The sequence below is a fragment of the Nerophis lumbriciformis genome, linkage group LG17 (genome assembly GCF_033978685.3).
Source record: "Nerophis lumbriciformis linkage group LG17, RoL_Nlum_v2.1, whole genome shotgun sequence".
NCBI classification, from domain to species: domain Eukaryota; kingdom Metazoa; phylum Chordata; class Actinopteri; order Syngnathiformes; family Syngnathidae; genus Nerophis; species Nerophis lumbriciformis.
Genome location: NC_084564.2, coordinates 35,148,997 through 35,172,500, shown reverse-complemented (window position 1 = coordinate 35,172,500; position 23,504 = coordinate 35,148,997). Strand labels below are relative to the sequence as shown.

General features: G+C 39.9%; 2 protein-coding genes across 3 annotated transcripts in view; both read left to right on the top strand.

Moving 5' to 3' along the window:
* Positions 1 to 9,134, top strand: part of map6b (microtubule-associated protein 6b) — a 41,497-nt gene extending 32,363 nt beyond the window's left edge. The window contains exon 3 of the mRNA XM_061973130.1: positions 6,746 to 9,134. Within this exon, the coding sequence (XP_061829114.1) occupies positions 6,746 to 6,964 (219 nt within the window). The 3' untranslated portion in view covers positions 6,965 to 9,134. The remainder of the gene's footprint in view (positions 1 to 6,745) is intronic.
* Positions 9,135 to 12,552: 3,418 nt separating this feature from the next.
* The window catches only part of LOC133614832 (histone H4 transcription factor), a 31,596-nt gene continuing 20,644 nt past the window's right edge, over positions 12,553 to 23,504 (top strand). The window contains exons 1-7 of one of the 2 annotated variants that reach the window (XM_061973127.2): positions 12,553 to 12,693; positions 12,937 to 13,098; positions 18,775 to 19,001; positions 19,066 to 19,177; positions 19,244 to 19,396; positions 20,336 to 20,410; positions 23,085 to 23,205. In XM_061973127.2, the coding sequence (XP_061829111.1) occupies positions 12,948 to 13,098; positions 18,775 to 19,001; positions 19,066 to 19,177; positions 19,244 to 19,396; positions 20,336 to 20,410; positions 23,085 to 23,205 (839 nt within the window). In that variant the 5' untranslated portion in view covers positions 12,553 to 12,693; positions 12,937 to 12,947. Of the gene's footprint in view, positions 13,099 to 18,774; positions 19,002 to 19,065; positions 19,178 to 19,243; positions 19,397 to 20,335; positions 20,411 to 23,084; positions 23,206 to 23,504 lie in introns of both variants that reach the window. The other variant, XM_061973128.1, reaches the window with a different exon arrangement.

Here is a 23,504-nt window from a genome sequence, read left to right as displayed (position 1 = left end):
TGTAAAATACATCTTTTTATTAGCATTTATGAAATCTAGTGACAATATTTCATGAATAATATCCTTAGATTAACATTCTTAATAAATGGCAGTAAAATAAGCACACATCTGATTGAGGAGTCAGAGTGTTACAACCTGGTATTTACACATTGTGTGGCGTTGGGGTTCTCCGACTTTTTGTGTGGCCATAAACGCAGCACTGGCTAAGTGCCATGAGTGCGTGTGTTGGTGCAGGTGTGACAGAGCGAGCGGCTTCTGTTGAAACGACGGATGACAAAGTTGGTTTAAGCCTGGTTTGTATGGCAGAAAATTACCAGTTTTTATAGATAAAAGTTTTTTTTACTCATGTTTTAGGTGTGGTTACAAACAGTTTTGCTCAATAAAGTGATTGATGGAATTCCTGTCCGTAAAGTGTCTCGACAGACGATAATTGAACTGTGTTGACAAAGATTGTTTTATTCATTGGGGCCACTCTTGTTGCCACCTGTCACTCACAGAGTTGCATTGCAAAATCATACAGAATAAATTGTAATGTGTTTGTTTTGTTTAAAGTTCAGATGGGATTTTTGATTTTCTGCGCGGCATTAATTTGCTGTGCGCACCTTAGAGGGAACGTTGGTTACAATGTCTCCAGGTATTCCCTGGCTAACTTGGCAGTAAGAGGATATATGGGCTCATTGTTCTTCCACTATAGAAGTGGGTCAAAATCTAGTTTTTAATGCAACATGGTCTTAAATCTGCTGCTATAAAAAACATTTGTTATTGCTTTAGCCCTGCCTGACTCGCCGAGGAGAGGCTGCTTGAATGCGGCGTTTGCACCACGCTCGTCTTTCTCTTCGTTGAAGCGATGTTCACTTGGGGGTGGTGATGCTTCAAATGGGTTAGCATGTTTGACGTGTTGCCAGAAGCATACCCTACCGCTGCTGAACAATGTCGGCAAACTTCCGTCCTCCGAAGTGTTCCCAAACGGGAGATCTTAACGAGGCAGAAGGGTCTTCCAGGTCTGGCTTTTTACATGTTGTCGTAGCCCGGTGGCTGCCAGCATGCCGTGTGTTGTGCCTCGGTGTGCATTGTTTACACAACGTGCGGTATGCTACTTAATATGTCCTTGTGGAAACTCGTTCGGTGCACCTCTGAACCGAACCAAAACCCCCGTACCGAAACGGTTCAATACAAATACACGTACCGTTACACCCTTATGTTTAATGTATCATAAGATTTTCTGTTAAGCCAAAAAGAAAAATAATTTTGGTCCCCTTTATTCTGAAAAAAGTACTGTAATACATTTTTGAACCGGTACCAATACCAAATTATAATATTTTGGTGTCAGGACAACACTAATCTCCATACACAGCGTGGAGCCGCTCCCCTTGGCTAATACTGATCACCTCTATTACGGCAAATAAACTCTATTTCTTAGTATCTTAAGTATCATTATCACAGGAGGACAGGCATGCTAATAGCTAGCTTGAAACAGCACCAATGAATAAGTGCTTAGTAAAGTTTAAAATGTGTAAATAGAACCAGGTTGCAACAGAAAGTATACGGTTATTAACGGGAACTTAACAAGTACCGTATTTTTCGAACTATAAGTCGCAGTTTTTTTCATAGTTTGGCCGGGCTCCAGTGCGATTTATATATGTTTTTGTCCTTCTTTATTATGCATTTTCGGCAGGTGCGACTTATACTCCGGTGCGACTTATACTCCGAAAAATACGGTAGATTGAAAAGAGTATCGAGACAGGATACTATAACAACAACTGTTGGTGTGTCAACATTGTCACAGTCCGTACACGGCACGTAAGCGAAGGGCGGATCATTCCATAAATTGATAGTATCGAAACCAAAAGGTAGTACTAGTATACTACAGTGATTAGGTCGATGTTCTCCTTTCTCTAAATACTTTTTAATGTTTACAAATTCAGGGTATACATCCTAGGGCACAGGAGGACAAAAAACAAATGATTTAAATGGATAATAGTAGTTTTTGGTTCAGTTTAGTTATTGTGTACTATTGACTTTGGTTTTGATTAAACAATTGTATGAAAACGAGAAAAAAGGAACGACCGTATTTTTCGGACTATAAGGCGCACTTGAAATCCTTTCATTTTCTCAAAAATCGACAGTGCGCCTTATAACCCGGTGCGCTTAATGCAGAGAATAATTCTGGTTGCGCTTACCGACCTCAAAACAATTTTATTTGGTACATGGTCAAATGATAAGTGTGACCAGTAGATGGCAGTCACACATGAGACATACGCGTGGACTGCAATGTGACGCCAGTAAACAACACCAAAACTTTAAATGTTCCATTGAAAATAAAGAAGATTACACACGGCACTCAAAAATCTGTCGAAATGTTTTAGTACGACTTTGAAGCCGCACCGCTTGACTGTCAGAAAGCGGCTTGAAGATGATGTGTAAAACATCATTTATACCTTTTTTGAGCTAAGGCACATTTTTTTCATAAAAAAAATACAGAGGCACACCACCAGCAGAAAAGGTTAAAAAATTAAACTCCACCAGGTTGTCGTGCCTTATTTTGAGTTTGTTGTTGTTTCCTGTGTGTAGTGCTTTAGTTCCTGTCTTGCGCTGTTATTTTGGTGACCCTTCCTGTTTTGTTGGTGTTCTCCTGTAGCAGCTTCACGCCTTCCTTTGAGCGCTATTGCCCGCCCCTGCTTTGTTTTCGCAACCAAGACCATTTAAGTTGTGCGTACGCTATCCTTCTTTGAGGGGACATTGTTGATTGTCATGTCATGTACGGGATGTGCTTTGTGGACGCCGTCTCTGCTTCACACGCTGTAAGTTTTTGCTGTCGTCCAGCATTCTGTTTTTGTTGACTTTGTAGCCAGTTCAGTTTTACTTTTGTTTTACATAGCCATCCCTATGCTTCAGTGCCTTTTCCTAGCGCAGTGATTTTCAACCACTGTGCCGCGGCACACTAGTGTGCCGTGATATATTCCCTGGTGTGCCGTGGGAAATTATGCAACTTCTCCTAATTGGTCCAAAAAATATTTTTTGCAAATCAATAATCATAATAAAGTGCCGTTGTCTAGTGCCTGTGTTGTGTAGAGCTTGGCAGGGTAACCATGTAATACTCCATATCAGTAGGTGGCAGCAGGTAGTTCATTGCTTTGTAGAAGTCGGAACGCGTCGAGAATGGTTTGTCGTGATCCCAATAGGCAGAGCACAGCGGGAGACAATGTGCAGGTAAAGAGGTATGTAACGCTTAAACCAAAAATCAACAAAAGGCAAGTCCCGCTAGGAAAAGGCACTGAAGCATAGGGATGGCTATGTAAAACAAAAGTAAAACTGAACTGGCTACAAAGTCAACAAAAACAGAATGCTGGACGACAGCAAAAACTTACAGCGTGTGAAGCAGAGACGGCGTCCACAAAGCACATCCTGTACATGACATGACAATCAACAATGTCCCCTCAAAGAAGGATAGCGTACGCACAACTTAAATGGTCTTGATTGTGAAAAGAAAGCAGGGGCGGGCAATAGCGCTCAAAGGAAGGCGTGAAGCTGCTACAGGAGAACACCAACAAAACAGGAAGGGTCACCAAAATAACAGCGCAAGATAGGAACTAAAGCAATACACACAGGAAACAACAACAAACTCAAAATAAGGCACGACAACTTGGTGGAGTTTCATTTTTTAACCTTTTCTGCTGGTGGTGTGCCTCTGTATTTCTTTATGAAAAAAATGTGCCTTGGCTCAAAAAAGGTTGAAAAACACTGTCCTAGCGGGACTTGCCTTTTGTTGATTTTTGGTTTAAGCGTTACATACCTTTTTACCTGCACGCTGTCTCCCGCTGTGCTCTGCCTATTGGGATCACAACAAACCATCCTCGACGCGTTCCGACTTCTACAAAGCAATGAACTACCAGCTGCCACCTACTGATATGGAGTATTACATGGTTACCCTGCCAAGCTCTACACAGCAGAGGCACATTAGTATGATTATTAATTTGCAAAAAATATTTTTTGGACCAATTAGGTGAAGTTGCATAATTCCCCACGGCACACTAGTGTGCCGCGGCACAGTGGTTGAAAATCACTGATCTATGCAATATTTTGACCAAAGAACCACCATTACATGTTATGTAGACCACAAGGAAGTGTTTTGCATTTAGAAAAAAAAATCATAATATGACCCCTTTAATGCGCCTTATGTATGAAAATAGACCTGAACAGACCCGCTCATCGGCAGTGCGCCCTATGGTCCAGAAAATACGGTAGTTTAAAATTGTATTGATATTGGTAAACTGCCATCAGCACTCACCATAAAAAATGTTTTTTTTCAATTAATATATGGTATCGGTATTGGCTGGTCTCACTCACGGATTATCCGTATCGGAATCCGCAGCATGAAACCCTGATCAGAACGTCCCGAACATACGTTGCCTGACACTTCCTGTATGTTAATTGATATTAGCCCGCCATCATCAGTACAGTTTTAAAGAAATATTTTGTCATATTTATTGGGGTTTGTGGTATGTTTTTTTCTTGTTTAACTTCAATGTTACACTAACGTGAAACTTAAGAAGGAAGAATTATGTCTTTGTTGTATGTAACATGTTTTTGAAGGATAATAAGTTAAAGTTAAAGTACCAATGATTGTCACACACACACTAGGTGTGGTGAAATGTGTCCTCTGCATTTGACTCACCCCCTTGTTCACCTGGGAGGTGAGGGGAGCAGTGAGCAGCAGCGGTGGCCGCGCCCGGGAATCATTTTTGGTGATTTAACCCCCAATTCCAACCCTTGATGCTGAGTGCCAAGCAGGGAGGTAATGGCTCCCATTTGTATAGTCTTTGGTATGACTCGGCCGGGGTTTGAACTCACAACCTACCGATCTCAGGGCGAACACTCTAACCACTAGGCCACTGAGCCACAAAGTCTCTCTTTAAGTTAAATTAGGTTGCATGACGGGGACAGTTTGACCCTGGAACAGATTATTTACATTCATATATAAGTATGCTCTATTATTAGTATACATGCTGCTAAAGATCTGTCGTATACTAACAAAAATAAACATTGTACAAACCCCAAAACCAGTGAAGTTGGCACGTTGTGTAAATGGGAAATAAAAACAGAATGCAATGATTTGCAAATCCTTTTCAACCTATATTCAATTGAATAGACTGCAAAGACAAGATACTTAACGTTCGAACTGGTAAACTTTCTTATTTTTTGCAAATATTAGCTCGTTTGGAATTTGATGCCATGTTTCAAAAAAGCTGGCACATGTGGCAAAAAAGACTGAGAAAGTTGAGGAACAAGTGGGTGCCATGATTGGGTATAAAAGCAGCTTCCGTGAAATGCTCAGTCATTCACAAAAAAAGGATGGGGCGAGGGTCACCACTTTGTGAACAAATCCGCGAGAAAATTGTCCAACAGTTTAAGAGTAACAATTCTCAACGAGTTATTGCAAGGAATTTAGGGATTTCACCATCTACGGTCCGTAATATCATCAAAAGGTTCCGAGAATCTGTAGAAATCACTGCATGTAAGCAATGATATCACGGACCTTCGATCCCTCAGGCGGTACTGCATCAAAAACCGACATCAGTGTGTAAAGGATATCACTACATAGGCTCAGGAACACTTCAGAAAACCACTGTCAGTAACTACAGTTTGTCGCTACATCTGTAAGTGCAAGTTAAAACTCTACTATGCAAAGCGAAAGCCATTTATCAACAACACCCAGAAACGCCGCCGGCTTCTAAGATGCACTGATGCAAAGTATAAAAGTGTTCTGTGGTCTGACGAGTCTGCATTTCAAATTGTTTTTGGAAACTGTGGACGTTGTGTCCTCCGGAACAAAGAGGAAAAGAACCATCCGGATTGTTATGGGCGCAAAGTTCAAAAGCCAGCATCTGTGATGGTATGGGGGTGTATTAGTGCCCAAGACATGGGTAACTTACACATCTGTGAAAGCACCATGAATGCTGAAAGGTACATACAGTTTTTGGAGCAACATATGTTGTATATGCTTATTTCAGCAAGACAATGCCAAGCCACGCGTTATAACAGTGTGGCTTCATAGTAAAAGAGTGTGGGTCCTAGACTGGCCTGCCTGTAGTCCAGACCTGTCTCCCATTGAAAATGTGTGGTGCATTATGAAGCCTAAAATACCACAACGGACTGTTGAATAACTTAAGCTGTACATCAAGCAAGAATGGGAAAGAATTCCACCAGAAAAGCTTTTAAAATTGGTCTCCTCAGTTCCCAAACGTTTACTGAGTGTTGTTAAAAGGAAAGGCCATGTAACACAGTGGTGAACATGCCCCTGTGCCAACTTTTTTGCAATCTGTTGCTGCCATTAAATTCTAAGTTAATGAATATTTTCCAAAAAAATTAGGTTCGAACATTAAATATCTTGTTTTTGCAGTCTATTCAATTGAATGTAAGTTGAAAAGGATTTGCCCATCATCGTATTCTGTTTTTATTTACCATTTACACAACGTGCCAACTTCACCGATTTTGGGTTTTGTAAAAACCAATCATGCCCCTTTCTTTTTATGCAAGAAAAGACCCATTTTTGTGCCTTTTTTAATTGCCATGACACTAACCACCATGAACTTATATGACACCCGACGGTGCCTCTTGCTTGTTCTAAGTAGGAATAACAAGGTACGCATGCTCAAAACAGAGCTTGCACATTTTTTTTCTATAGAGGCTAGGAAGTAAAACGTCCTCATGTCATGACCTTCATCGGCTTCGTGTTTCCTTCCAGACCGACAAGGCGGCGTTTCGCACCAGGCCAAAAAAGAAAGCGACGACGATGACATCGGGGAAGGTGGTGAAAAAAGCAAAAGAAAAGCAGCTTGCTGGTTCGGCTTCAGCCAAGAAGAAAGAAGCGGCTGCCGTGGCGTCCTCAGAACCTCCAGGGGATGGAGGCGTCTCCAAGAAGAGCAAAGAGATAAGCAATAGACTGGCCGAGGCAAAACAGTAAAAAAAAAAAACTAAGATAGCATCGTGTTCTTTATGCCTTTTTCTCATTTAGTGTTTAGCTGAGAAGTCCATTATTGCAGTGTGTGTGTGAAAGAGAGAGTGTGTCTGTGGGATCAAAGCGGCTTTTTTTTAATTATTATTGAGCACATAATTTGCACATTATTTATTATAGGAGTCATCTTTACTCTGAATATAAGAGCCTTTGCTGTGTGTGCTATACTAAAGGGCGTTTTTACCTCCAGAATCACATCCGATGATTGTATAAACTCACTTTTTAGGTTTTTGTGGGTCTGTTTCCTAGTCACAGTGCCTCGGCTGAAAGGTCCTGGTGTTCTTTTCCTCTTCGTTCTTCTGGGTGATATCCAGTTTCGTTTTGTTGCTAAGAAACCAAATCAATTTGACTATAATTCCCTGCAGCTTGCAAGCCCCCCTTCATTTTTGGTTGAACAGCAATACAATATTCTAGCAAGCTTACTTAGGCCATCACATTCTAGCTTGTAAATTAAGCCTTTTTGGGTATAAATATATACTATTTGAAATGTATGCATGTGTAGTTATTAGGTTCTGGTTGCCAGATAGTTTATAGTGGCTGAAATAAACACACACCAGCAAGGTAGCTCCCACAAACACATTTACTGTAACACTAATAATGACAATACTCTATTATTTTTAATGATGACTCAACTTTTCCTTCGAGCTACAAACACGGACGTCTAAAAATTAGGATAATATACGTATACACGCTGTCAAATCATATGGTTTGTTAACTTTGTTCTATAAACAACCACATTACTTGAATGCATCATTACTGAACGTCTTGCGACAATTGCGGTGCGTTCGAGACTACCCGGAAAACATAATACCGTCCTTTTAATGATGATGCTGTCTCTCAAAGCTACACGATAAACACTGGAGTCTAAGTATTAAGAGGGGAAACGTTGTAATTCAACCAGAATAAACACACACACTCAAATTATCTATTTGTGTTTAACTTCGACTATCCTCTTATCACCTGAACGTACCATGATTTAAATTGTGGTGCGTCCAATACTCCTTGGAAAACATAATATCGTCCTTTTAATGATGATGTTGGCTTCGAGCCCGCCGTATTTTTCTCCAAGGTACAAGATAAACACTGGAGTCTAAGTATTAAGAGGGGAAACGTTGTAATTCAGCGAGAATAAACACACACACACTCAAATTATCTATTTTTGTTTCAGTTCGACTATTCTCTTAGTCGAACTGTGGTGCGTTCAACACTCCCCGGAAAACACAATACCATCATTTAATGATGATGCTGTCTCTCAAAGCTACAAGATAAACACTGCAGTCTAAGTATTAAGAGGGGAAACGTTGTAATTCAGCGAGAATAAACACACACACTCAAATTATCTATATTGGTTTAAATTCGACTATCCTCTTATCACCTGAACGTACCATGATTTCAATTGTGGTGCATTCAGTATTCCCCGGAAAATACAATACCGTTCCTTTAATGATGATGTTGGCTTCGAGCTCGCCGTATTTTTCTCAAAGCTACAAGATAAAACAATGAAGTCTAAGTATTACGAGGGAAAAGTTGTAATTCAACGAGAATAAACACACACAAACACACCGAAATGATATATTTTTATTTAAATTCTACTATCCTCTTATCACCTGAATGTACCATGATTTCAACTGTGGTGCGTTCGGGACCACTCGGGAATGCTTCAGAGTAACACAACTTGGCGACAATGCGCTAACATTTTAACATATATGTTGCAGATAATTTGACTGTGGTTATGTGTGTGCGTGTTTGTATTCATAACTGACCTCTGCAGCTTGCTGCCCACTATAGAATGGAGTCCATTACACCATCACCGCAACAACAGCAACAAAGTGCCACAAGTCCACTCCCACTTCCTGGTGCTGAAAGGCCAACATCTTTTGTCGTGGTCTGCTTAATAGGTTGTGTTGTTCTCTTGCTCACCGACAGAGAACGCTAATGAGACAGAAAAGACAAATTACTGCGGAGGTGTTGTGATTTTTTTTGTGTGCGTGCTCGTTTTGGAAGAACTCAGATTAAAAACAACAAACACGTGAATGTCAACTGCATCTTGTGACTTATTTGTTTTTAGAACATTGTTTTTGATTACTGTACTTACATGTTTGATAATAAATCACCATAATTACAGCAACCACATCTGATGAAGCAACTTCATTCTAATTTAAGTTACTTGCTTGACGTTATCGTCCATTTTCCTGTGAATCAGTCATCCTGACATAATAGCGCATTAATAATTCAGGCGTTATGGTTCGTGCGTTCGCAGAGCAACATGATATATTGAATAAAATATAAGCGATGACACTGGAGCAGCTACAACTCCCTCCTTCTGAGGAGACAGCGGATCTCTTTTTTTGTTTAAGCGGTCGGTTATTCCATTGATGACAAAGGTCACAAATTGCACGGATTTGTAAGGAGAACATGTATTTAAACCGGTAATATTATTGTCACACATGCATGTCCAGTAGATGGCAGTATTGCATGTTTAAAGGTGTCACAACATTGCTGTTTACGGCAGAAGAACTGCTTTACGGTAGACAAAAAATATGACTGTTGCTAAGAGGAAGTTAAGGAAAACAGCCTACAATTATTTGTTTTAAAGATGTGCTATTTGGATTTACACTGTATGAAAAACAATTCGAAAATGAATTTTACCTTTGCAACCTCATTGTACTATTGGCTAAGTTTTGTATTCATAAATGTAAGTTTCTCAATACCCGGCCTGTTTTTTGTGCCTTTAAAAAGAATTGCAACTTTACTTTCAAACGCTCTCTACTTCTAACAACCAAGAAGCTGTGAAAACTATGGTGCTGTGTTAACGCGTTACTGTAACGCTGTTTTTTTTGGCGGTAAATAGTAATCTAACGCGTTATTTTTTATATTCAGTAACTCAGTTACCGTTACTACATGATGCGTTACTGCGTTATTTTACCTTATTTTTTATGTAGTATCGGCTAGAAACTGAGAAGATCTGAGTGTGTTTTATTGGAGCGCTGCAGAAGAGGCGCGCTCTGTGTGTTGAATATGCTACAAAGACAACATATTTGATGTTCAAACTGATAAACTTTTTTTTTTTTTTGCAAATAATCATTGACTTTAGAATTTGATGCCAGCAACACGTGACAAAGAAGTTGGGAAAGGTGGCAATAAATACTGATAAAGTTGAGGAATGCTCATCAAACACTTATTTGGAACATCCCACAGGTGAACAGGCAAATCGGGAACAGGTGGGTGCCATGATTGGGTATAAAAGTAGATTCCATGAAATGCTCAGTCATTCACAAACAAGGATGGGGCGAGGGTCACCACTTTGTCAACAAATGTGTGAGCAAATTGTTGAACAGTTTAAGAAAAACCTTTCTCAACCAGCTATTGCAAGGAATTTAGGGATGTCACCATCTACGGTCCGTAATATCATCAAAGGGTTCAGAGAATCTGGAGAAATCACTGCACGTAAGCAGCTAAGCCCGTGACCTTCGATCCCTCAGGCTGTACTGCATCAACAAGCGATATCAGTGTGTAAAGGATATCACCACATGGGCTCAGGAACACTTTAGAAACCCACTGTCAGTAACTACAGTTGGTCGCTACATCTGTAAGTGCAAGTTAAAATTCTCCTATGCAAGGCGAAAACCGTTTATCAACAACACCCAGAAACGCTGTCGGCTTCGCTGGTCCTGAGTTCATCTAAGATGGACTGATACAAAGTGGAAAAGTGTTCTGTGGTCTGACGAGTCCACATTTCAAATTGTTTTTGGAAACTGTGGACGTCGTGTCCTCCAGACCAAAGAGGAAAAGAACCATCCGGATTGTTATTGGCGCAAAGTTGAAAAGCCAGCATCTGTGATGGTATGGAGGTGTATTAGTGCCCAAGGCATGGGTAACTTACACATCTGTGAAGGCGCCATTAATGCTGAAAGGTACATACAGGTTTTGGTGCAACATATGTTGCCATCCAAGCAACGTTACCATGGACGCACGCCCCTGCTTATTTCAGCAAGACAATGCCAAGCCACGTGTTACATCAACGTGGCTTCATAGTAAAAGAGTGCGGGTACTAGACTGGCCTGCCTGTAGTCCAGACCTGTCTCCCATTGAAAATGTGTGGCACATTATGAAGCCTAAAATACCACAACGGTGACCCCCGGACTGTTGAACAACTTAAGCTGTACATCAAGCAAGAATGGGAAAGAATTCCACCTGAGAAGCTTAAAAAATGTGTCTTCTCAGTTCCCAAAATGTTTACTGAGTGTTGTTAAAAGGAAAGGCCATGTGACACAGTGGTGAACATGCCCTTTCCCAACTACTTTGGCACGTGTTGCAGCCATGAAATTCTAAGTTAATAATTATTTGTAAAAAAAAAAATAAAGTTTATGAGTTTGAACATCAAATATCTTGTCTTTGTAGTGCATTCAATTGAATATGGGTTGAAAAGGATTTGCAAATCATTGTATTCCGTTTATATTTACATCTAACACAATTTCCCAACTCATATGGAAACGGGGTTTGTATATACTCTTTCATTCTAGACTTCTAGAGTGTTTGATTATCACATCACTCTAAATGTATAGACTATAAAGTTCACAAACATAAAGAGGGGTGCTAGTGGGCCAGGCCAATCGTTCCTTATCTCTAAACTAAAACTGGGGGAAATGTGTAGAGTGTTCTGGGCTTCAGACATGATTTTATTTCAGAATTTCTTGAGAGAAAAAACCGCCTGGTTAGGCTTTGTGTATGTAGTGTGTGCCTTCCTTGGTTTACAGCTACCGGTATGTTGTTATTATGCTGTTTGTTACTTATGTATGTTATGTTGCAGCTATTTAAAATAGTTTTTTCAATTTGTTCTGGCCTGAAACAAATTGGCCCTTTGAAACATATCTTTGTCTTTGTGTGTTGTATGTAGACCACATTGCTTAGTCAAGTTTGGGATTTCAGATTGTATTATTCTCCGGTGCAATAACAGTCCTGCAATGAAGGCTAAAAGAGCATTAAAGGGGGCCTTAAAAAAAAAAAAAAAATATATAAGTAACTAGTAACTGTAACTAGTTACTGTTTTTTAGTAATCAACCCAACACTGGCTGTGTTACAAATTAAAATTATTTACGGAACTTGTGTGAGCCTATGGCTTTACATTTTGTTACATATATATTTTGCAGTCTATTTTAGTTACTTTATTGAGTTTACAAACCCCTGGCGCTGTTTTGTACTGTTTTTGTACTGTTGTTTCGATTATTTATAAATAAAGTTGATTTGATTTGATTTGATTATTTCTTGAATAAATGATGCAGATTATAAATAAAGGTATATACAATTTAAAAAAAACAAAAAAACAGCCAACAATAAATTTGCATAATAAACCAATATATATTACATATTCGTAATCATATGTTGATAAGAAGTACCCCAAATTGCAAAAATGTGCAATTGCTATTCAATTAAATAGCGTAAATGGTCAGTTGGATTTCACCCATAAGTGTCGCTGTTCTGGGTTTACAGTATCAGACGAAGACAAAAACTACTTCCGGTGTAGTTCCCCAACTCGGAAGTAAACAAAGCAGACAAGCAAGAGGAGGGAAAAGCACCCTGACGGTTTTTTTTTTGAAGTAAAAACAGTCAAAATTGTCTCCAACACAACTGTCATGAATATATTGTAAAAATGTGAAGTATCTTCGACAGTTGGAAACGTAAATACAAACGTTTGTATTTATAAGAGCAATGCCTGGAGGTCGTAACAGGTTGTGTGGTAGCCGAAATGGAAACTTCTAGGCCTAGCAAATATGGCAAATTAGACGTGACTTAATATGTGTACTTTTTTTTTTTTACGGCCAAACTATTACACGCCCCGCTAATATAGTGGAGATAACGTAACCTTAGACTCAACCCTCTTGTTCAGTTGGCTAAATTGTCTCCCCATTTGTGTGTGTAAGGCGCCATCATCATGATGACCACCAAAAGGCTCGACCACTTTGAGGTGTTGTGCGAGTGGTCTTCATGCAGCTACAGAGGACACAGCATGGAGGAGCTCAGTGATCACATGTCTCTGCATCTAAGGGACTATCTGGGAGACAAGGATGCTCTGGAGGAACTGGGTGAGTGAATATAATGTTTAGTGTTCGTAAATAACATCATTATTGCAAGGCAACCACAATGTGCAGGCGTGACAGCGTTAAAAATAAACCTATAAGTAGTTTTATGTTTACCTTTTATAGCTCACCTTATACAGATCCCAAAACCATTGAAGTTGGCACGTTGTGCAATTCGTAAATTAAAACACAATACAATGATTTGCAAATCCTTTTCAACTTATATTCAATTGAATAGACTGCAAAGACAATATATTTAATGTTCGAACTGAGAAACACATTTTTTTTTGTTGCAAATAATCATTAACTTAGAATTTAATGGCAGCAACACGTTGCAAAAAAGTTGGCACAGTGGCATTTTTACCACTGTGTTATATGGCCTTTCCTTTTAGCAACACTCTGTAAACCAGGGGTCCTCAAGTACAAATCTTGAAGGTCCACAAATGTTTTTTTGAAACAGGCTGGGTCCGTTTATTATCGGTCAAGCTTATATAGTAGCAGGAGGTAGGTAGTAGTTTAACATTTTCTTAAAAATGAACAAAAATAAAATAAATATCCAATAAAATACATGAAAGATTTTCTTTGAAACAAAAATAAATAACCCAAAACCCATGCCACTCTGAGTGAGCACTCTGTTGCTATTTGTTGTTGTGTCATAGATTTAACAAAAATCTTGCTTGATGTTTCATATGACTTTTTCAGCCTCATTATTTCTTTTTTTTCTTAGCTCCGAATCATGAGGAAATGTCTCTTCAAATTCGCGGTGCTCTTTCAGATAGTGACGTTTCAGATTTTCACTTTTCACCAGAGCAACAGCACTGTTGCATATTAGACACATTGGTCTGGTACTTGTAGTAGGTAGGATGAAAACATATTGCTCTGTCCATTTTTCCTTGAAACGTCTGTTTTCCCTGTCCACCTTTCTTTTACCAGCCTGAGCCAACTTGGAGCATGCCATTGTGATTTGATTCACATTCAGTGACTGACGAGTGAACAGTTAGCGAAGTAGCGATACCAGACAACTATGTGCCTGCAGCGAAAGGTTCCATGCACTGTGCACATGTGTATGACCCAGGTGGTAACAGTCTATCAGCGCGTCGTTGTGATAGAGATGACAACCCATACCCCGGAATCAGCCAATCAGAGTGGCGTTCTCTCGCTCTCACTCCGTCTCTCTCTCTTTCTCTCTCTGAGAGAGAGAGAGAGAGAGAGAGATAGAGAGAGACGGAGTGAGTGAGACACGGAGAAGTGTAAACGAAACGTGGAGATATTTGACTAAAAACAGCAAAGAACATTGACTTGCGCTAGCGATAACTCAAAGATAAATACAATTATTATATTTTTTTATAATAATTATAATTATAATAATAAATAAAAAGAAATACTATTTTTTTTTTTTTTTTTTTTACTATAATTCGTGCTGGGTCCGGACGGACACGTCGCTGGGTCCGGACATGGACCGCGGTCCGCCTGTTGAGGATCACTGCTGTAAACGTTTGGGAACCGAGGAGACCAATTTTTGAAGCTTTCCATTTGGAATTCATTCCCATTCTTGCTTGATGTACAGCTTAAGTCAGTGTTTTTCAACCTTTTTTGAGCCAAGGCACATTTTTTTCGTTGGAAAATTGCCGAGGCACACCACTAGCAGAAAACATTGAAAAAATGAAACTCATCAGACGATATTGACAGTAAAAAGTCGTTCTTGCAATTGTTGGATATAAATTCAAACCATAACCAACATGCTGCACTTATAGCTCGTCTCAAAGTAGGTGTACTGTCACCACCTGTCACATCACGCCGTGACTTATTTTGAGTTTTTTGGTGTATTACTGTGTGTAGTGTTTCCTATTTTGTTGTTGATTGTCATGTCATGTACGGTGTACTTTGTGGACGTCGTCCGCTGCTTCACACGCTATAAGTCTTTGTTGTCGTCCAACATTCTGTTTTTGTTTACTTTGCAGCCAGTTCAGTTTTAGCTTTGTTTTGCATAGCCTTCCCTAAGCTTCAATGCCTTTTCTTAGTGACCCTCGCCTTTTGTTTATTTGCATTGGATACCTTTTTACCTGCACGCTACCTCCTGCTGTCGTCTGCGACAAACCATGTTCCCGACATCCACAAAGCAATTCGCTACCTGCTGCCACCTACTGATATGGAAGAATATTACACAGTTACTCTGCCGCGCTCTAGACAGCACAGGCACTCAACAACGGCACATTATTTGTGGATTATAATTACTGGTTTGCAAAAAATATTTTTAGCCCAATTAGGTGAAATGACACCATCTCCCACCGCACACCAAACAATATCTCACGGCACACTAGTGTGCTGCGGCACAGTGGTTAAAAAAACACTGGCTTAAGTTGTTCAACAGTCCGGGGTCTCCGTAGTGGTATTTTAGGCTTCATATTGTGCCACACATTTTCAATGGGAGACAGGTCTGGACTATAGGCAGGCCAGTCTAGTACCCACACTCTTTTACTACGAAGCCACGCTCTTGTAACACGTGGCTTGGCATTGTCTTGCTGAAATAAGCAGGGGCGTCCATGATAACGTTGCTTGGATGGCAACATATGTTGCTCCAAAACCTGTATGTACCTTTCAGCATTAATGGTGCCTTCACAGATGTGTAAGTTACCCATGCTTTGGGCACTAATACACCCTCATACCATCACAGATGCGTTCTTTTGAACTTTGCGCCAATAACAATCCGGATTGTTCTTTTCCTCTTTGGTCCGGAGGACACGACGTCCACAGTTTCCAAAAACAATTTGAAATGTGGACTCTTCAGACCACAGAACACTTTTCCATTTTGCATTAGTCCTTCTTAGATGAGCTCGGGCCAAGCGAAGCCGGCAGCGTTTCAGGGTGTTGTTGATAAATGGCTTTCGCTTTGCATAGTAGAGTTTTAACTTGCACTTACAGATGTAGCGACAAACTGTAGTTACTGACAGTGGTTCTCTGAAGTGTTCCTGAGCCCATGTGGTGATATCTGTTACTTACTGATGTCGCTTTTTGATGCAGTATCGCCTGAGAGATCGAAGGTCCGTGATATCATCGCTTACATGCAGTAATTTCTACAGATTCTCGGAACCTTTTGATGATATTACGTACTGTAGATGGTGAAATCCCTAAATTCCTTGCAATAGCTTGTTGAGAAATGTTGTTCTTTAAACTGTTCAACAATTTGCTCACGCATTTTGGTGACCCTTGCCCCATCCTTGTTTGTGAATGACTGAGCATTTCATGGAAGCTGCATTTACACCCAATCATGGCACCCACCTGTTCCCAATTCGCCTGTTCACTTGTGGGATGTTCCAAATAAGTGTTTGATGAGCAATCCTCAACTTTCTCAGCTTTTTTGAAACATGTTGCAGGCATCAAATTCCAAATGAGCTAATATTTGCAAAAAGCAACAAAGTTTTCCAGTTCGAACATTAAGTATCTTGTCTTTGCAGTCTATTCAATTGAATATAGGTTGAAAAGGAAGCAAGTCATTGTATTCTGTTTTTATTTACCATTTACACAACGTGCCAACTTCAGTGGTTTTGGGTTTTGTACAAGTGTTTATCTCCTCTTAGTTGGTTTCCTTTTCAAGTCCAACAGCACGTGTGTGACTGCACAATTCCTTCCTGCGTCTTGACACAGTGTGTTAACACGTTGGGCCCTAAATCACCCAAAACCCTAAAGCAAACAAAAGGCTGCTCACGCTTTAAATCAGGAGTGTACATACATTTTCTAGCGGTGGGCGCATACAGACAAATTGAAGGATGCAGGGGCGACCATAATGCTTTTTTCTACATTATATATACTAAAAACCAATACAACATAGATCAATCATGCTGGAGGAAAACACGTGTCCAAAATGTGTTAAACGGGGCTTTTGATTTTGGTTTTGTTTGCTGTCTTTACATTATATTTGCACGATTGGATTAGTACACAGGTGTCAAGCTCATTTTATATGGCCCTTGAAGGCCTTGAAAAATTATGCGTCAATAAGCTACCATATCTTTGCTTACTAAATGTATTTGTTCTTTCCGTTTGGACAGAAAAAAATGTACGTACTGCATGAAATTGCACATTTTTTCATCTTTAAAATACCGTATTTTTCGGACTATAAGTCGCAGTTTTTTTTCATAGTTTGGCCGGGGGTGAGACTTATACTCAGGAGCGACCTATGTGTGAAATTATTAACACATTACCGTAAAATATCAAATAGTATTATTTAGCTCATTCACGTAAGAGACTAGACGTATAAGATTTCATGGGATTTAGCGATTAGGAGTGACAGATTGTTTGGTAAACGTATAGCATGTTCTATATGTTATAGTTATTTGAATGACTCTTACCATAATATGTTACTTTAACATACCAGGCACGTTCTCAGTTGGTTATTTAAGCGTCATATAACGTACACTTATTCAGCCTGTTGTTCACTATTCTTTATTTATTTTAAATTGCCTTTCAAATGTCTATTCTTGGTGTTGGGTTTTATCAAATAAATTTCCCCCAAAAATGCGACTTATACTCCAGTGCGACTTATATATGTTTTTTCCTTCTTTATTATGCATTTTCGGCCGGTGCGACTTATACTCCGAAAAATACGGTAACCAATATTGCAACAAATATTGTATCGTCATACTTTCCAAAAATATTTGGGGGTTATAGTTAAAACAAATGCTGTAAATATCTGCTTGAACTATGACTTCAAAGCAAGTTAACCATCAAATTGTTCACTGTAGGTTTTAGGGGTAACATTTATGGTGGTTTTTACAGCATCCATCCATCCATCCATCCATTTTCTACCGCTTGTCCCTTTCAGGGACATGGGGGGTGCTGGAGCTTATCTCAACAGCATTCGAGCGGTAGGCGGGTTACGCCCTGGGGAAGTCGCCACCTCATCACAGGGCCAACACAGATAGACAGACAACATTCACACTCACATTCACACACTAGGGCCAATTTAGTGTTATCAATCAACCTATCCCCAGGTGCATGTATCTGGAGGTGGGAGGAAGCCGGAGTTTTTACAGCATCCATCCATCCATTTTCTATTGCTGGAGCCTATCTTAACTTTAAATAAAAAAATAAAAACAATTTTTTTAATTTTTTACAGTAAAATTCTGTCAACTGAGCGTTTTTTTTTCTCATAGTGAAATCTACGCTTGCTGTTTTTACCGTGTATTACTGTAAACGGAAAAAGGGTCGCACATTTTTTTGACATTAAAAACTGGCAGCTCTGTTGCCAGAATTCTAAAAAAATAACAGTGCTGCCGTACTACCTGTCTGTCAGCGGTGCCTCTTCCAAGAGCACACAAACACACACACGGCCACACCCACACAACCCTTCCCCTCTCCTTCTTTGTCTGCTTCTCCTTTTTCAATGGTAATGTAAAAGGATTTTACTTTTTGAAATGTTTACTATGATTGTTAAAGTTAAGGATTGTTGTTATTTGTGATTGTTTGTGAGGGCACCCAAGGGAGTTCTGTGTGTGTGTGTATGTGTTGGCAGAGCAGCGCATACAGGACAGCAGCTTGTTGTTGTTTTGGCTTGTTATCAAATAGAAAGTTGATCCAAGGTCATAGACTTGTGTGAGCTAAACATGTTGGATTTAAAACACAGGTCAGGAAGTTGCACATTTCCACTGACATCCTCACTGAGCGAGCTTATTGTCTCCTGTTTAGATGAATATGCCTGCCTGTGGAAGGGCTGTGAGTTCCTCTCCATGGGCAGCCCCGCAGAGCTGGAGGTCCACGCTTACTTCCACAACTATCACGGCAAGCTCAAGTTCGTCGGTTCGCAGCTGCTCAAGTCCCGCCCCGACCTCCCCGGCTGCAACGAAGCGGTGCACAGCAACAACCTTTTACCGGAGGGATCTGACGGACATGTTTGCCAGTGGGAGAAGTGCGACGTAGGTGCCATCGAATTGGAACATCATCTTAAACCGTCTTAATTCCGATTCTCCTTGTACCCAGAGTACATTTAACAACCCCGAGTGGTTCTACCGCCATGTGGACAATCATGTTGAAAGTGCCGAACAGCAGCCTCTCTCATTTCAACAGCAGGCTCTCTTCTGCCACTGGTCAGGTAGGACTGAGTGCATCAAAACATTATACTATTGTCTGTTATTTGACTTTTTCTTTGTCTCGTTAGGCTGCGACGCCTTCTTCAAGATTCGCTATCGTCTGAGGGAACATATGCGCAGCCACACTCAAAAGCGACTGGTGGCCTGTCCCACCTGTGGTAGCATGTTCTCTAGCAACACCAAGCTCTTCGATCACCTCCACAGACAGGCCGAGCCAATGGGTGAGAGAACACTTCCAAATGTACAGTACAGGCCAAAAGTTTGGACTCACCTTCTCATTCACAACACAGCTGACGGTCCCAACCCCATTGATAAAGCAAGACATTCCACTAATCCAGTGTTTTTCAACCTTTTCTGAGCCGGGGCACATTTTTTTCATTGAAAAAATCCAGAGGAACACAACCAGCAGAAATCATTGAAAAATGAAACTCAGTAGCCGATATTGACAATAAAAAGTCGTTCTCGCAATTGTTGGATATGAATTCAAACCATGACCAAGCATGCACCTCTATTAGCTCTTGTCTCATAGTAGGTGTACTGTCATGACCTGTCACATCACGCTTTGACTTATTTTGAGGTTTTTGGTGTTTTCCTGTGTGTAGTGTTTTAGTTCTTGTCTTGCGCTCCTATCCTGGTGGCTTTTCCTCTTTTGTTGATATTTTCCTGTAGCAGTTTCATGTCTTCCTTGAACGCTATTCCCTGCACCTGCTTTGTTTTCGCAATCAAGACTATTTAAGTTGTGCGGACACTATCCTTCTTTGTGGGGACGTTACTTAATCTCCCACGGCACAACAGACTGTATCTCACGACACACTAGTGTGCCGCGGCACAGTGGTTGAAAAACACTGCACGAATCAACCCTGATAAGGCACACCTGTGAAGTGAAAACCATTTCCGGTGACTACCTCTTGAAGCTCATCGAGAGAATGCCAAGAGTGTGCAAAGCAGTAATCAGAGCCAAGTGTAGCTATTTTGAAGAAACTAGAATATAAAACATTTTTTCAGTTCATTCATAGTTTTGATGCCTTCAGTGACAATCTACAATGTAAATAGTCATGAAAATAAAGAAAACGCATTGAATGAGAAGGTGTGTCCAAACTTTTGGCCTGTATTGTATATAATCATACCTGTGGTAAAACATTAACGTCCCTTTCTTACAGAGTCTCTGGTGTGTGAGCACTGTGGCAAAGCCTTTTCCAGTGAGAGACTTTTGAGGGATCATGTGCGTCAGCATGGTAATCATTTACGATCTAGTATATTTTACTATCACATAGGGCTGGACGATTTTGACAAAAATAATAGTCACAATTATTTTGATCGATATTTTAATCACGATTAATAACACAATTATTAATTATTTGAAAATATGAGTATTTAAATATAGTTGACACAATGAAATAAAATAGTAAAAAAAACTATTACAATTAAAATAATAATAGTAATTTACATTTAAAATAACAATGGCAATATAAAAAACTATAAAATACAATGTTTCAGTTTTAATTGTTTTTATTTCTGTTTTTTTTACCTTGTACACTTATTTTACCACAATAGTGTGGGCTTGTGTGTCAAATAAAATTTAATAAAATGTTTGTAAATTAAATGCAAAAATCCTCACGTTTATTTGTGCAATACATCTTTGGACAATTTTGACCAATATTTTTGGTCAAAGCAGAATAATTGTATAAATGTATCAATAAGTGCTTTAAGTACAACCCCGTTTCCATATGAGTTGGGAAATTGTGTTAGATGTAAATATAAACGGAATACAATGATTTGCAAATAATTTTCAACCCATATTCAGTTGAATATGCTACAAAGACAACATATTTGATGTTCAAACTGATAAACATTTTTTTTTTTGCAAATAATCATTAACTTTAGAATTTGATGCCAGCAACACGTGACAAAGAAGTTGGGAAAGGTGGCAATAAATACTGAGAAAGTTGAGGAATGCTCATCAAACACTTATTTGGAACATCCCACAGGTGAACAGGCAAATTGGGAACAGGTGGGTGCCATGATTGGGTATAAAAGTAGATTCCATGAAATGCTCAGTCATTCACAAACAAGGATGGGGCGAGGGTCACCACTTTGTCAACAAATGCGTGAGCAAATTGTTGAACAGTTTAAGAAAAACCTTTCTCAACCAGCTATTGCAAGGAATTTAGGGATTTCACCATCTACGGTCCGTAATATCATCAAAGGGTTCAGAGAATCTGGAGAAATCACTGCACGTAAGCAGCTAAGCCCGTGACCTTCGATCCCTCAGACTGTACTGCATCAACAAGCGACATCAGTGCGTAAAGGATATCACCACATGGGCTCAGGAACACTTTAGAAACCCACTGTCAGTAAATACAGTTGGTCGCTACATCTGTAAGTGCAAGTTAAAACTCTCCTATGCAAGGCGAAAACCGTTTATCAACAACACCCAGAAACGCCATCGGCTTAGCTGGGCCTGAGCTCATCTAAGATGGACTGATACAAAGTGTTCTGTGGTCTGACGAGTCCACATTTCAAATTGTTTTTGGAAACTGTGGACGTCGTGTCCTCCGGACCAAAGAGGCAAAGAACCATCCGGATTGTTATTGGCGCAAAGTTGAAAAGCCAGCATCTGTGCCATCACAGATTGGGGGTGTATTAGTGCCCAAGACATGGGTAACTTACATATCTGTGAAGGCGCCATTAATGCTGAAAGGTACATACAGGTTTTGGAGCAACATATGTTGCCATCCAAGCAACATTACCATGGACGCCCCTGCTTATTTCAGCAAGACAATGCCAAGCCACGTGTTACATCAACGTGGCTTCATAGTAAAAGAGTGCGGGTACTAGACTGGCCTGCCTGTAGTCCAGACATGTCTCCCATTGAAAATGTGTGGCGCATTATAAAGCCTAAAATACCACAACAGAGACCCCCGGACTGTTGAACAACTTAAGCTGTACATCAAGCAAGAATGGGAAAGAATTCCACCTGAGAAGCTTAAAAAATGTGTCTCCTCAGTTCCCAAACGTTTACTGAGTGTTTTATTATTGGCAAAAAAAAAATAAAGTTTATGAGTTTGAACATCAAATATCTTGTCTTTGTAGTGCATTCAATTGAATATGAGTTGAAAAGGATTTGCAAATCATTGTATTCCGTTTATATTTACATCTAACACCATTTCCCAACTCATATGGAAACGGGGTTTGTACATCATGCTTGTGTATGGTACATTTTCGAAACCTTTATTTTGTTAGCGCAGTCAGACTGGATGTGGCGCACTGCGCAATTATTGTGAAGGGGGAAGAGTGCTATGTTGTTTTTCTTAGCTTGACAAGTAAGGAGACAATTTTAGGCTGTGAAAAAAAGAGAGCCTCTTAAGTTGCAACTGCTGTTTGTACAGTGATCTTACATCGATGTTGTTGTTCACAACAACAAAATCAGATAAGACGTGTTGTCGGTGTGTGGATTGTGCTTGTTAGCTTTAGTTTCGTAGTTCAGACGCTGTTTCAACAGGCTGTCTCCACATTGTTTAGTTCAGGATGGCCGGTGGTTGAGTGTGTGGGGGATAAATAAGCGCAACCGGACACATTATTTTCCCAAACATATGTTCATTCTCTTTACAATGACAAAATTCACTTAACAGCGGATTTCGTTTTTTGGCCAAATAAGTGACTCTGTCCACGGTTACGTGAACGCAAAAAATCATATGCCTTACTTTTCTGTTGAGTTGAGTGATTATTGATTAGGCATACTAGCGCTGTGTCAAATTAGAAGTAGCAACCATGGTGAGATCCCAAACTTCTAGTAGACGTGGTACTTTTAATTGTCCAGCCCTACTATCGCATTTTTAATAAGTTTGTTTTGAGCAAGTGTAAGATAATAAATTTATAGTGACTGTTTGGGTGTTGCGTGTGTTGCAGTCAATCAGGTCAAGTGTCCTTTCTGTGATATGACTTGCACCACGTTGGCTGCTCTGAAGAGCCACATCCGGTTCCGTCACTGTGACGAGCGACCCTTCCCTTGTGACTTCTGTGATAAAAGGTACATTCAATCCATGTGAATCCTCTAACGCAGAGCTGGGCAAATATTTTCACCCGGGGGAGCAAAGGTGTATGTGTGTATAACTTATATATACCGTACACATTTAGCTTTAAAAATCTGCTGTACAGTATATGTGTTTGGGTCCCCTTTTTTTAGGAACACTAATACCAAAAGTCACAATGTCCAATAGAGTTCTAAAACGTTATGACAGACCACTTTAAAAATTGAATGGAATTTTACAGTTTTTTACTGAATGGGACACCCAAAATGTACATGAAAATAAAGAAAGTGGGAGTTAC